This window comes from Acomys russatus, chromosome 19, assembly GCF_903995435.1.
Source record: "Acomys russatus chromosome 19, mAcoRus1.1, whole genome shotgun sequence".
NCBI classification, from domain to species: domain Eukaryota; kingdom Metazoa; phylum Chordata; class Mammalia; order Rodentia; family Muridae; genus Acomys; species Acomys russatus.
In genome coordinates, this window is record NC_067155.1 from 40,712,015 (window position 1) to 40,727,005 (window position 14,991).

The 14,991-nt window shown below is 53.5% G+C and overlaps 1 protein-coding gene across 3 annotated transcripts in view; it reads left to right on the forward strand.

Moving 5' to 3' along the window:
- The window catches only part of Sh2b2 (SH2B adaptor protein 2), a 30,288-nt gene that overhangs the window by 861 nt on the left and 14,436 nt on the right, over nt 1-14,991 (forward strand). For 2 of the 3 annotated variants that reach the window (XM_051161269.1, XM_051161271.1), the window contains exons 1-2: nt 207-492; nt 13,558-14,297. In XM_051161269.1, the coding sequence (XP_051017226.1) occupies nt 13,584-14,297 (714 nt within the window). In that variant the 5' untranslated portion in view covers nt 207-492; nt 13,558-13,583. Of the gene's footprint in view, nt 1-206; nt 493-13,557; nt 14,298-14,991 lie in introns of those variants that run through there. The other variant, XM_051161270.1, reaches the window with a different exon arrangement.

The window sequence follows — 14,991 nt, forward strand, 5'->3', positions numbered from 1 at the left end:
GGCTCCTGAGAAAAAAAGAGCACTACTGGGGGGGGGGGGGGGCGACTCGGGGGCGTGGCTAGAGACTCAGGCTGGGGGGGGGGGGGGTTGCGGCAAGGGAGGGGCCTGAAAAGGGAGGGTGGGCGTGTTGGGGGGGGACTAGTGGTGGGGCGGGGCCCAGAGGCGCGCGCTGCTTGGGCAGGGAGGAGGGCCAGGGGCGTGGAGGGAGCAGCAGGGGCGCGCGGCGCGCGAGGCTGGGCTCGGAACGCGCGGAGCTGGGGAGCCCAAAGAGGGAGAGAACCTCAAGGGGGCCGCGCCGAGATCGCAAGAGCAAACGAGCCTGCAAGCTGCAGGCCAGGGAAGCAGGAGCTACCGCCGCCGCCACCACCGGCCACCAAGAGCGGAGCTCTGGCCCGGAGGGCCATGCGCCGCAGGGTCCTGGGATCCCGGCCGCGGTCGGGGCAGCGCTCCTTGGGCGCCCCGGCCCGCGCGGCCGAAGCTGCGCGCCTGTAGGTACGGCCTGCTTGTCCTCAGTTTCCTGTCCCCATGGTCCTTTACCCCACCCGGTGCCCAGCTGTCCCCCAGGTGTGTGTGTGTGAGTGTGAGTGTGTGTGTGTGTGTGCGCGCGCGCGCGCTCACCGCCACCCCGGGAAACGCGACCGCACGCGCCCGGGTCCGAGCGTGTCGTCTTTGTGTGCACCGGTGGGAGGGAGGAGGACGCGCGACAGAGGGGATGAGCCCCGCTGGAATCAGATCCCGGACTCACAGCCCAGGCGAAGGGGAGAGTAATGGGAAGCTGGGGCGGGGGTTAGAAGCCACCTCTGGAGCAGCTGGGTCCCCTTTTCCTCATCGGACCCAGGCTGGTTGGAGGGGCTCCTCTACAGGAAGGGATCCGAGCCTGGGGGGGGGGGCGACGTTCAGGTCTCTTCCCGGGTCTGGGAGGAGGTGGGTCAATCCAGAATGAGGGTGATGGCTACACGCCGGGGTCTGGAGAGACCCCAGTGGGGCCACAGTTACCTCGTGGGGTCATCCTCCTTCCAGCCCAGGCCCCCTTTCGCACAGCCATCATTCGTGACCCGCTCACTCTGGAGCTCCAGAGACGCCCGGGATTTGTCGCCGATGGTGACAGGCCTGCTCCTTTAAGAAGGGGCGGGTTAGTGCCCTCCATTCAGCCCCTTCGGCCTAGGCCATTGATGAACCTGTGAGCTTCGCGAGTAAGAACCGCGCCAGGGCTGCGGGGGTGGGGGGGCTCCAAGCCAGGCAGAGGCAGGGGCCCGCCAGGGCTTTCCTATTCTTCTACCCTCGCATAATCCCCCTCAATGGGGTCTTCAGGGTCAGAAGTCTGCAGTAACCAGAGAGTCGCAGGGTATTCCCCCCAAGAGGCTGTGATCATGAGTAAGCCAGAGCCTAGTTCACCCGAAGTGATGCAGGGGGTGGGGCTGTCAGGCCGGTGTTGAACTTCTCTGCCCCTTTGTGAATTTTTTAAAAAATGCTTGTTTATTTGTGAGTGTGTGTGTGTGTATCAGAGGACAACTTTCGAGAGTTCTTTCTTTACAAGGGTTCCAGGGAATCAAACTCAGGCCATAAGCCTAGACAGCTAGTGTTGAAACCCATTGAGCCATCTGGTCAACCTGATCTCTCTACCCTCTGAGCTGAATTATGCTGTGTGCCAAATAAAAAAAATGGTGTTTCTGCCTGGGGACATGCTAGAATTGTCCCCCTCAGGGAGCACCTCTCCTACTTGGGCAGGAGCCCAGCTAAGAAGTCTCCTCAGGAGGTTATGGGGGCAGGGAATCTGAAGACCCTGCACTGTCTCATCTTCACTATATCTCTTTTTGGCTTCCAAGATGTTTGGGGAAAAAAAAAATCTTACAAAATCCCATTAGGCTAGTATGAGGCACCATGTTTTTGTTTAGTTGGCTGTTGTTGTTGTTGTTATTATTGCTTAAAACGGTCTCATTATGGATCCCTGGCTGGCCTGGAACTCTCTTTGTAGACCAGGTTGGCCTTGAACTCAGAAAGATCTGCCTGTATTTAATTGACACTTAAATTATATTTATTATTGGTGTTTGTGTATGGTGTGTGGGGCACATATGCCTCAGTGCACATGCAAAGATCAGAGAATAGCCCCGTGGCCTTGGGTGTCTCTTTCCACCTTTATGTGGGTTCCAGTTGACAAGCTTACAGGGTCAGATAGCAAGTATGTTTAGCTGCTGAGCCCTTTTCACAGCAGGCTCCGTTTAATGCAGGCAAAGCAGCCTCGGAGGCAGGGTGTCCCACCAGCTGCTGTCCTCTACCCATTGCCCTCTTAGCCTCTGTAGGGAGCCTACACTCTCACCCTGGACCATGTGGATGTTGGAAGTGAGGGCTGTGGATGCTGGGTAATTGGACAGTTCTGGGGAGCAGAGAGTTAATACACACACTTTTCTCCCTCCCACCCCCAATTATGAAGAAATGCTTTCCAAAGCTTCTTAGTCCCTCTTACCTACTTACTAGGAGTCCCCAAGGAGGACTTGGAACACACACACACCCTGCCATCACCACCACCACCACCACCACCACCACCACACACACACACACACACACACACACACACACACAAACACACAGAGTGCTGAAGGCAAGGACATCCAGCCAGTGGGCCCTGTGCCTCCTAGGGCTAAGCCTTCGACCCGTGCCGAGCTGTGAGCATTGTCACAAAACAAAGTTAGGGGAAGTGAAGTGATTTGCCCAAAGCCACACAGTCCACAAGTCAGAGACCTTCAAGCCACTTCTCTCTGGCAAGAGCTTGAGCTCTTGTTTTGTTTTGTTTTAAAATTTTTATTACATTTATATGTATGTATGGAGGAGGGGATGGCCCGCTGTGGCACATATGTGGACATCAGAGGACAAGTTTGGAAGTCAGTTCTCTCCTTCCACGGTGTGGTCCTGGGTACCGAACAGGGGTCAGCAGGCTTGGTGGCAAGCACCTTTATATAGCGAGTCATTTTGATAGCCCTTGCTTTTGTTTTGTTTTGTTTTGTTTTGTGTTTTGTTTCAAGACATGGTTTTTCTATGTGGCCTTGGCTGTCCTGGAACTCATTCTGTACATCTGGCCTAGACAGAGATCCGCCTGTCTCTGCCTCCTGAGTCATGGGATCAAAAGCATTTGCCGCCACCACCTAGTGTCCTTGTTTTGAGACAGAGTCTCGTGCAACCCAGGATAGCCTCTACCACACTATTTTACCCAGGATGACCTGCAGACCCCCTTGACCTTACCTCCTAAATGCTGGAGCGTGCATTGCCATGCCCCAAGCTGAGACTTATTTCTTGCATGGTCCCCTGAGCCCTGATAAAGGCTGAAGGGGGTAGGGTTCAGGTGCCATGAGCCTCCAGGCTGCAGCCCCTGTGGGATTTAGTCAGTCTCCGAGCCTGCCTCACCACCTATCTTTGACAGTTCATGTGGGACTATAGGGGCTGCCACAGTTCCTGATTCTAACAAACTCTCTTTCACTCTCACCTAGCTGGGTGTCTTTTTATGGCTGTGTTCTGTCCCCAGGGACAGCATGTGTACCCTCAACATGAATTCAAGCCCACACCTTTTTGTGGACGCAGTAAGTGGGGGTGTGGCTGTGTGGGAGTACGTTGTTTTCTTCCTCTGGGTGAAGTAGGCCAGGGCTGTACCCTATAGATACTTGTAAACCCTCTGAGGATTGGGGGGGAGCGGGCAAGTTATCTGAAGTCACAGTCTGATGAAGGAGACAGTCACAAGCCACAGGTGTTATAAAAGGGCCAGAGTAGAGGCAACCCAGGAGATGAAGGGGCTCTCCAGGCTCATGTGAGGTGCAGGCTTGCCAGCTGCTGGAATGCAGGAGTGGGGAGGGTGAAGTGATGCCAGGCTGGGTCCCTAGTGTCAGAGAAGATCATAGGAAATCCTTAATTAGCATCTGCAGCATGCAGAACTGAGTGGGGGTCTCAGGAGGGAGGTCTCAGGAATCACTCATGTGTGTCAGGAAAAACACACACACATACCCATGTACACACACAGAGGAGCAGCTAGCAAGACGGCTCAGTTGTTAGTGTTTGCCACACATATGAGGGCATGGGTCACATCCATCCCCAGAACCCACACACTGATGTGCATGCCTGTAACCCCAGATCTGGGGAAAGGGAGACAGGAAGATCCCTGGGGACTTGCTGGCCAGCCAACCAGGCCACATCTTCAAGACCCTCTCTCAAAAGACAAGGTAGAGCAGGGCGTGGTGGCGCACACCTTTAATCCCAGCACTTGGGGAGGCAGAGGCAGGTGGATCTCTGTGAGTTCGATGACAGCCTGGTCTACAAAGCTGGCCAAGGCTACACAGTGAAACTCTGTCTCAAAAAAAAAGTAGAGAGATTGAGGAAGTCACCTGATGTCAACCTCTAAAGTGCATGCACGCACACATAAACTGAATGGCAGGCAGAGGGCATTGTAGGTTTGGGGGTACTGGATCAGCACCCAAATACAGCACACAACACTGGAAGAAGAAGAGACTACTAAGTCCTAAGCCTAAGCCAGATCTGGGCACCACTGCTTTAGAGCACCGCCACCCCCAAAAGCTCAGGTAGGGTGAGAGCCAGCCTAGCAGAGAGTTGGGGAGCTGTCCAGCACTGGGTGCTCCTGAGGAAAAAATCGACCAGCCTTTTGAGACATCCCCCACCCCAGCTTAGTGTGTGATCCCAGTACCTAACCCTGTTCTTCTGACCCCTACTTACTGCAGGTCCCAGCTGTGGGCCCCCTGCTCTCCGTTCCCCAAAAGCAGGCACTGGGTCCCCCTTCTGTGCCCTTGAAGGAATTCTGCTGGGAATGCGAGCTACAGGAAGAGACAGGCTTGGAACTTCACTCATTCTGCACCCTGGGTCTGATAACCCTAGGGGGGCGTGGCCTTGTACAAATTCAGTGAAAGTCTGGGCCCCTCAGCTGCCAGAAACCCATTTCTTTGGCTAGGGCAGTGGGAGGGGCCTTTGTGACAGAGAAGATGTCAGCTGAGGAAGGTGGCCCAGTCACGCAAGGGTTTCTAGAACTCCCCTGGGCCACAGTATGGATCCTCGAGTTCTAGGGACTTGAGTGGGGAGGAAAGTAAGAAACAGGGATACGAGGGATAAGTCTCCCGGGTGCCCAAGTGCACAAGCAAAAGAGGAGACTCACAAAACTCATTTAGGAAATAGAGGCGGGGCAACTTTAATATCGAAACAAGCTACTTTTTGATTCTTATTTACTTTTTGTTTGTTTGGTTGGTTGGTTGGTTGGTTTGGTTTGGTTTTTTGCAACAGAATTCTCTGTGTAGCCTTGGCTGTCCTGGACTCACTTTGTAGACAAGGCTGGCTTTGAACTCACAGCGATCCACCTTCCTCTGCGCCCCAGAGGGCTGGGATTAAAGGCCTGCGCCACCACACCTGGCTTCTATCTACTTTTAATTTTAAAAGTTAAGCTATTTATTTTCCATGTGTCTACACATGCACTGCCTTGCAGGTATGTCGGTCAGAGAACAACTTGCAAGAGTTAGTTTTCTTCTTCTACCATCTTGGTCTCAAACTGTGGCTTTCAGGTTTGGCAGCAAGTGGCTTTAACCACTGAGCCATCTCTCTGGTCCTGTGGACTTTATTTTGAGATGGAGTCTCATGTCAACCAGAGCAGCTTCCACCCTGTTATGTTGCTGAGAATAAATGGCCTTGGGCTCCTGATCCTCCTGCTCTGCCTTCTGGGATTACAGGCATGCATCACCACACAGGGCTACCAACTGTGAAGCCAGTATTCTCTGAGCCTCATTGTTTGTTGTTTTATGTTTTGTGTTGTGTTGTTTGAGACAGAGTTTCTCTGTATACCCGTGGCTGTCCTAGAACTCACTCTGTAGACCAGGCTAGCCTGGAACTCACAGAGATCCACTTGCCTCTGCTTCCTGAATGCTGGGATCAAAGGCGTGCACCACCACTGCCCTGTTCTGACCCTCCATCTTCATAGGTGGGGATGGGGAAACTGAGGCCGCATTAGATGTGTGAGCCACCGGACTGGGAGGCAGACAACTTGGGGTTCAGACCTAGTCCATCTGGCCCCTTCACCTCCCCACCAGGATGGAGGGGAATGTTTGGGTTTAGAGAAAGCCAAGACTACGCAGAGACCCCTACCACCCACCTGTAAAACGGCAGAGCCAATACTTTTTTTTTTTTTTCCTTTTGAGGCAAAGGAAGGTTCCCTGTAGCCCAGTACAGCCTTGAACTCCTGATCTCTCTGCCTCTGCCTCTCAAGTGCTGGGATTACAGACACCAGCCACCACTGCCAGGTTTATTTAGTGCTGAGGGCAGACCCCAAGGCTTCTCACGTGCTAGGCAAGGTCTCTACCAATCAAATCTATATCCACAACCATTCTTTTTTTGGTTTGGTTTGGTTTGGTTTTTTTTTGGGGGGGGGGTTGTTTTGTTTTGTTTTGTTTTGTTTTTTGAGACAGGGTTTCTCTGTGTAGCCTTGGCTGTCCTGGACTCCTTTTGTAGACCAGGCTGGCCTCGAACTCACAGTGATCCGCCTGCCTCTGCCTCTCACGTGCTGGGATTAAAGGCGAGCATCACCACCACCCGGTCATGACCATTCTTTATGTGTTGTTCTGAAGCAAGGGTTTCAAGCAGCCCAGGGTAGCCTTGAACATGTTATATAGCCCAAGCTGGCCTTGAACTCCTGATCCTCTGTCTCTACATACTGAGTGCTGGGATTACAGACATGTACCGCCATGCCTGTATATGTAGTCCTGGGGCTGGGAAGCCAGGGCTTTCTGTGTGCTAGGAAAATACACTATAGGCCAGCTCCCATAGACTCAAAAGTCACGCTGACTTCTTCTACCCAAGGCCAGCATCATAGAGGTGGGAAAGGGTGGGAAATTCCAGCTTGCGTGAGGCTCTGGTTCAGAACCTGCTGTGTACATGTGATCCTCACCAAGGTGAGAGGTAAGGCGGCCCTGAGAAGCAATGCCCAGGTACCTAACATTGTCAGTGGGTGCCACCCTGGGCTGGAGGAATGTGGGTGGACTGCATGGAGAGAGATGAAGCTGGAGCCACAGGGGGCTGGCTGTCAGTGGGAGGCTGAGCGGCATGGTCAAACCAGGTCACAGGTCACTATGGCAAAGGGAGGACATGAGCAATCACGCATGGCTGGGGCCAGTTCCAGGAAAGTCCTATAGGAGAGACAGCAGACTGCTCTTATGGTTGGGGGCGGGGTTCCCCAAGGGGCCTCAGTTTCCCTATAATGAATGGCTCATTAAAGGAGAGCACTGTCTCGCCTAAAATAGATGAGCTTTCCTTCTGACCATCTCTTCCTCTCATGCCGATGGTGATCCCGCACAAATTAAGGAGTAGTAAAAAGGGCCATCTTGCCTGATGCTGCCGGCATCCTCCTGGCCGCTGTTAAAGGCACATCAGACATAGGCACCCTGAGTAGCCAGTAGATCGCACCCTGAGGGACCTTAGACTCCCCACTCTTCCCTTCACGGGAGAGGAGGGTATTTTTCGGCTCCTGAACAAGAAAGGTAGCAAAGGGGAGGTTTTTGTTGCCACAGCAAGGGTTTCCCAGAAACCTGAGAGCCTCCTGGGCAGGGGGCGGGGCCGCCACATCTCCCCGCCCACTGAGTGCTGGATAGATTAGCGTGCTCTGCCCATTAGCGCAGAGCAGTGAGGCGGCCTCATCAATATTTTAAGGAATGACCAGGCCTTGGGGTCCGGAACTGCTCACTGCTGCCGGGGGTTGAAGACAGCCCCCCCCACCGCCTTTCCGATTGTCAGCGCTATTTTTACTACCGGAAAGCCTTCCACCCCCTCTTGCTGCCCCTGTCTGAGTGATGACTCGGTCTGGGTGTCTGGCCTTGAGGTTAGTCAATGATGTGGCTTTTGTAAGACCATGAGCCAGGCTACCCCTGCCCCGACCTCCCCTCCCCTCCTCCGCTGAAGCCCATCCCACTTAAGAACAACAAAGCCAAAAAGGCAGGCACTGGAGATAACTGAGTCCCCGTGGGGTGCCTGCCCGGCATGCGTGCCTGGCTGGTTTCCTTCCCTAGTCTCCAATAAATGGGAGTACGCAGTACGCAGTAAGTAGAAGCCTTGGAGATGAAGAGGTCAAGGTCATTTTTGGCAATATAGTGAGTTCGAGGCCAGCCTCAGCCACCTAAGCGACTATTTCAAAAACAGTAAACACAGCAGCATCTTTCCAGGCTGAGGAACTAAGACCAGACAGATTCCATTGTAGTGAAGTGTGGAGGATGGCAGACCTACCCAGGACCTGGGACCTACCACCTCTCACTCCTGGTCCAGAAGGCTTTGTCTTTATCTCTGCCCAAAGGTCTTGGGATGCTGGTGAAAGTAAAGGCACCTCCTACCTGTCCCTGGTCCTTGTAGGTTGCAGTTGGTCCTCGGTCGTCAACATCCAGGGACCATATTTGCGTTTTTGTTTTTGTTTTTTTCCAGGTTTTTTGTTTGGGTTTGGTTTGGTTTGGTTTTTCAAGACAGGGTTTCTCTGTGTAGCCTTGGTTGTCCTAAACTCACTTTGTAGACCAGGCTGTCCTCAAACTCGCAGCAGTCCGCCTGCCTCTGCCTCCTGAGTGCTAGGATTAAAGGCATGCGCCACCACGCCCCGGCTCATACTTGCCTATTTTAATGGGGCCCCTGCTCCAGCCTTCCGTTATATTGATAGAGAAACCGAGGCTCCGGGCGATAGAGAGTTGAGCCAGGACAGAGCACACTCCTCCTAGGGCTGAGTCACTGGGCTTCTTCTAGCATCTGGGGCTGCGGGAGGAAAGTTGGGACATAACCAGAAAGTCAAGGGCCACAGGACATAAGCACAGAGGGATACTTCCCAGGAAAAGACAGGGTTGGAGGGTAGGGAGATGGCTCAGTGGGTAAGAGCACTTACTCTGAAGGTATAAGACTCCTTGAGTTCTAATCTCAGCAGCTGGATGTGGCCGTATGCACTGTGACCTCCCCCCACCCCCCCACCCTCCACCCCTGGCAGAGGCCTGAGGATTAACAGGACTTGCTGCCTGCCGAACTACCTCTGGGACCAGTAGGAGACCCTCGTCTCAGTGAAATAAGGAGGAGAGTGATAACTAGAGCAGGGTGTGGACATCCTCTGTCTTCCACACATATGTCTGTAACACACACACACACACACACACACACACACACACACACACACACACAGGGCCAGTAAGATGACTCAGCGGGTACAGGGGCTTGCCACCGAGCTTGACAATCTGTGTTCAATCCTTGGAACCAACTCCCATAAATTGTGCTCTGTCTTCCAGATATGTGCTGTGACATGTGCATGTCCCCTGCCCCCCCCCACCACCACCACATACAAATGTAAAAAAAAAAAAAAAAAAAAAAAAACCCTCTCTATACACCTGAAGGCTGAGGAGAAAAGCAATGCAATCCAGGGCAACAGGAGGAAAAAGAGGCCAAAGCCAGGGGCTTTTTTTTTTTTTTTTTTTTTTTTTTTTTTTTTTTTTCGAGACAGGGTTTCTCTGTGTAGCCTTAGCCATCCTGGACTCACTTTGTAGACCAGGCTGGCCTTGAACTCACAGCGATCCGCCTGCCTCTGCCTCCTGAGTGCTGGGATTAAAGGCGTGCGCCACCACGCCCGGCTAAGCCAGGGGCTTTAATTCATAATTCTTTTTTTTTTTTTTTTTTTTTAAGACAGGGTTTCTCTGTGTAGTCTTGACTGTCCTGGACTCGCTTTGTAGACCAGGCTACAATCTGCCTGCCTCTGCCTCCCAAGTGCTGGGATAAAGGTGTGTGCTACCATGCCTGACCTAATTCATAACCCTCCTAAGCCAGCCCCTGATGGGGACATACGATGACACTGTCCACCCTGCTTCTGGTACTTCTGGGATCTGCTCGCTGACCCTGCTTTCCTACTATCTGGTGCCATAGTCATTGATTGTCACGTACTGGCTGATCTCCACCGGGCAGTGTGGTAGGAAGCACCTCCTGGCCAAAGGGGATGGAGCCAGGCCCTGCCCTGACGAGAGAGCTCGCTTCCTGAGCTGTCCTTCCAGGGATGGGTAAGCCCCAAGTGATGCTCAGAATTTGGGAATGTCAGCCAAGATCAAGGACTTCATTTCCTCCCTGGATCCGGCCCCAGGGGCTGTTGGGAATAGCGCTTCCTTGTGTGGGTCTACTGGTCTGCAGCACACAGCCAGCCTCCTTCTGTCTCTGCCATGTGTGAGTTCTGGGAGCCCTGTCTGTAACTAGGTGAGGGTGTTTTCTGACCTCCCTTCAGTACATTTGTTTCTTTGTTTTCATTTCAAGATAAAAATCTTGCTTTATGGCCCAAGCTAGGCTGGGATTTTTTTATCTAGTTCAGAGTTACCTAAAACTTTCAATCCTCCTGCCTCACCCTCCCAATGCTAGGACTATAGGCACGCAACCACCATGCGCTGCTTTCCCTGTTCTGTGTAGCATGGGGCAAAGGTATCTATACTGATGCCATGCTAACCTGCCAGTGGGCTTGTAGACAGGAGGGAAGGAAAGGCCTAGCCAGTCTCCTGCTTAGGACACAACACATCTGCCTGAATCTTGGCAGAATCTGATCCCCACCTGGTTTAGGTGCAACCCTATGTAGGCCGTGTCCCCTGTGACTCTATTCCTTCTCCCTTCCACGGTTTCCACGGGCAGCAGGGAGGGACAAAGACAGAAGCCTGAAAACCCAGTGCTGAGGTTGACCTCCTGGCAGCCTCCACACAGGCCCATACCCAGTCTTCCACCCATGTTCACCCATGCCATAGCACACAGAGCAGGAGATGGCTTACTGGGTGAGTGTGTGGACTTAGGGCAGCTCCTCAGGGGTATAGTGCCGTCCTTCTTGGAGGCCATGGAGGTGGTGGTGGTGGTGATGATGGTGGTGGTGGTAATGGTGGTAGTGGTGGTGGTTAGCTTGGCAGGTGCAGCCAGCTCTGCTCCCAGGGAAAGAGCAAGTATTAGGAACCTGAGCTATGACACTCAAGGCTACCTCCCACTCCCAAAGAATGCCTAATGCCAGCTGGGGAAATAGACTTAAAAGCATGCACAGAAAGCGGAGCAAGTGGTAGCTTGCTAGAGGGACGCTCAAGAGGGGACTGAGGACACTCAGAGGGAGACACCTGTGCCAGCCTGGGCAGAGGAGATCAAGGAAGGCTTCCCAGAGGAAGAGGCTTCATTAGGAGTTGGGGAGCAAGATAGAGTAAGGGTCAGGCCCGATGACGCCCCTGAGGGTCCCAGCACCCACGTCTCTCTACCTTCGTGGACTTTCCACACCACCCTCTGATTTCTAAAAGTCCTGATAAGTCCCACCCAATCACTGCTTACTCTGCAGTGGGTGTCATCTTTGTCACATCTATAGGCATGAACCCCTGGCACCTGTCTCAGGCAGGTGGATCCCGTACTCTGTGTGTGTGTGTGTGTGTGTGTGTGTGAGATTTATTTATTTATTTTTATTTTATGTACATTGATGTTTTGACTGCATGTATATCCATGTGAGGGTGTCAGATCCCCTGGAACAGGAGTTACAGATGCCATGTGGATGCTGGGAATTGAACCCTGGTCCTCTGGAAGAGCAGCCAGTGCTCTTACCTGCAGAGCCACCTTTCCATCTCTGGATCCCATACTTAATGACAGCTGCTGTGGCCTAAGAAGGGAGGGGATTCCCTTGTGCCCTCTGACCCAGAGGCCCCAAAGATGCTGTCCAGAGGTCAAACAGCTGTTGTTACTGTTGTTGTTGTTACCTAGAGTTTAATTAGAGGGCTTGAATACAAGGGGAGATCTGAGATGGGGTTGTCAAGGGCTGTAGAGCAGGAGCAGGGGCAAGCCCAGAGCCATGGGGATCCTGTGAGGACAGGAGAGAGCGTGAGCCTCTGCAGTTTAGAAGGATGGGTGCTGGCCTTCAACACTCTGCACTAAACTGGCATCTCCAACAGGGGGCTGCCAGGGAGGCCTGCGTCTCCCTACTTAATATCCTTGGGGTTTTTGTTTTGTTTTGTTTTGTTTTTTCTTCACTAACTTAAGGTCAAAGTTACCAAAGGAAAATAGATGGAGGGGCTGGGGAAGTGGCTCAGAGGTAGAGCCATTGCCTAGAGGTCCCCAGTAAGGGGCTAGGGGTGTCACTCAGAGGTAAAGCCATTAAATAATTTGCAAGGAGGCACTGGGTACAATCCAAGGGGGGAAAATGGGTGAGGGAGGCAGAACCAGCTGGGTTTGTCTTCCCAGGGACTTTGACCACAACAAGAAGCAAGTCTCCCTCAGATGACTACCTGACATGCACTCTGCAGTTTACCCATCCTAAGTGGTAAAAGATGGAGTTGCCTAGCAACAAAGTAGAAGAAGCTGGAATGAAGAGACAGCTGGGATTTCTAGATTGGTCCAGTGGGGATGGGAGTTCTTGAAGGAACAACATGCAAACTACCGGGGACGGGGGGGGGGGGGGGGGGGGGGGGGGGACACAAGTCCTAAGGGCCTTCAACACCAATAATAACAATAGTCATCTTCGAGCCATTAGGGAAGATGACCCCCTCCCAAAGTCCCAGGATCAGGAAGATCTGGGTTAAAGACCCTGAAACTGAGTGCAAACCCCTTGTCACTCGAACAGACACCCAGGAGCAATGTAGAGGGGAAAGAACTTCTTTTGACTTACATTTCAGAGGTTGAAGGCTGTGGTCAGCTAGCCCTTAGTTCCTTGCTCAGACAGGACATGGTGGGAGGAAGAGACAGAACAAACAGCTTACTTAGGTCAGGACGTCCAGAATGAAGGGAGAGACAGTGCTTAAAGCAACGGTCCATAGGGGCTGCAGAGATGGCTGTGAGGTTAAGAACACTTGTTGCAGCCGGACATGGTGGCGCAGGCCTTTAATCCCAGCACTCGAGAGGCAGAGGCAGGTGGAGCTCTGTGAGTTCGAAGCCAGCCTGGTCTACAAAGCGAGTCCAGGACAGCCAGGGCTACACAGAGAAACCCTGTCTTGAAAAACAAAATAGCAAACAAACAAAAGGACACTTTTTGCTCTTGAAGAGGAAGGTCTTGCCAAGTAAGGTCCCCAGCACCCACACAGCAGCTCACAACCTCCTGTAACTCCAGCTCCAGGAAATCCCTACATCCTCTTCTCTAGGGCCTGGGGACCTTGGAGAGGTTACTGAAGAGCACCAGGGTGTCCAAAGCTCATGGGGCACCACAGGAAGATGCCTGTCCCCTTGACCAGATCCAGAAATCAGTGACCCTGGAGTTTCCCCCCCCCCAAAAAAAAAGCTGTTTAGGACCTGTTACTTGCACACTGGTCGGCGTCTCCAGCCTCAGTGGGTTGGCACACGCTCACACAGAGCTGCTGTGGAGCAAGGTATCCCAGGGAGTGTGGTGGTACGTGCCTGGCTTCCCAGCACATGAGGTGTAGAGACAGGATCAGAAGTTCAAGGTCATCTTCTGCTATGTACGGAGTCTGATGCTAACCTGGACTACAAGAGACTCTGGAAGGAAGGAAGGAAGGAAGGAAGGAAGGAAGGAAGGAAGGAAGGAAGGAAGGAAAGCATAAAAGAAACACTTACCTACTTTGTTCCTCTCAGCCCGAGGCTGCCATGGGACCAAAGCCATGAATGGTGCCACCCCCGGCTCGGCCTCCGCCCCCGCCCCCGCCCCAGTCCCCGACTGGCGGCAGTTCTGCGAGCTTCATGCCCAGGTGGCTGCTGTGGACTTCGCTCACAAATTCTGCCGCTTCCTTCGGGACAACCCAACTTACGACACGCCTGACGCAGGGACCTCATTCTCCCGCCACTTTGCAGCCAACTTCTTGGCAGTCTTCAGCGAAGAGGTGCGCCGCGTGCTGGGGACAGCAGCGGACACCATGGAGCCCGAGCCTGCTGTGGCCTCAGTGACATCGGCGCTCAAGGTTGCAACCTATGGCCACTCACGCAGCTCAGAGGACGTGTCTGCCCACTCGGCTACCAAGGCCCGTGTCCGCAAGGGCTTCTCACTGCGTAACATGAGCCTGTGCGTGGTGGACGGAGTACGTGACCTATGGCACCGGCGCTCGTCTCCAGAGCCCGATGCTGGGTCCACCCCCAAGGCTGCCGAGCCTTCCTCTGAACCTCGGGACAAGTGGACGCGACGTCTACGGCTGGCGCGGACGCTGGCAGCCAAGGTGGAGTTAGTGGACATTCAGCGTGAGGGCGCGCTGCGCTTCATGGTGGCAGACGACGCAGCCTCGGGTCCTGGGGGCACCGGGCAATGGCAGAAGTGTCGCCTGCTCCTGCGAAGAGCTGTCGCTGGAGAACGCTTCCGCCTGGAGTTCTTCGTGCCACCCAAGGTGAGGATCTTGGCGCTTGTTGCCATCAATGTCCCCATCACTCACAGGGACCCGTTCACCTGCAGGGCGACAGGGACTGGGACTCCTTTGGGGACTGTGTGGCCTGATCTGACTGACAGTTTTTGTATAGAGGGGGCACCTTCCATATGAGGTCAGGGAGCAACAAGGTCCATTCAGACATCTCCCCGAGAGGCCTGTGTCCTGCTCCATGGTAATTGGACATCTGCTGCCTCAGCTCTGCTCAGAACATCTGAGTCCTGTCAGGTGACCCCCTTCCTTCCCATCGTAAGGAAATAAGGGCTTCTGCCAGCTACCAGAATCTTATGTGCCACTTTGAGTACATTGGTCCCTGCCGCCATTGCTGGTCAAACCCCGCCTATGGTAGGGGACAGGGAGGCTTGAGGTCTGCTCCAGGTAGGTAAATGTATCTTGATTGAAAAGTAGAGGTGTCGGGGTGTAGGGCAGTACGTGGGGCACTAGCCTCGCACTCACGAAACCTGGAGTTCCAGCCCCAGCACCGTATAATCTCAGGGCGGCAGTCCACTTGGAAACAGGAGGATCAGAAGTTCAAGGCTATCCCTGCCTACATAGAAAGTTGGAAGCTAGTCAGGTCTACATGAGAGACCCCCGTGTGGAAAAAAGAAAACAGTGGACACTCAGAGGAGGGTTTGGCCTGCCTGAAGTCACACAGACA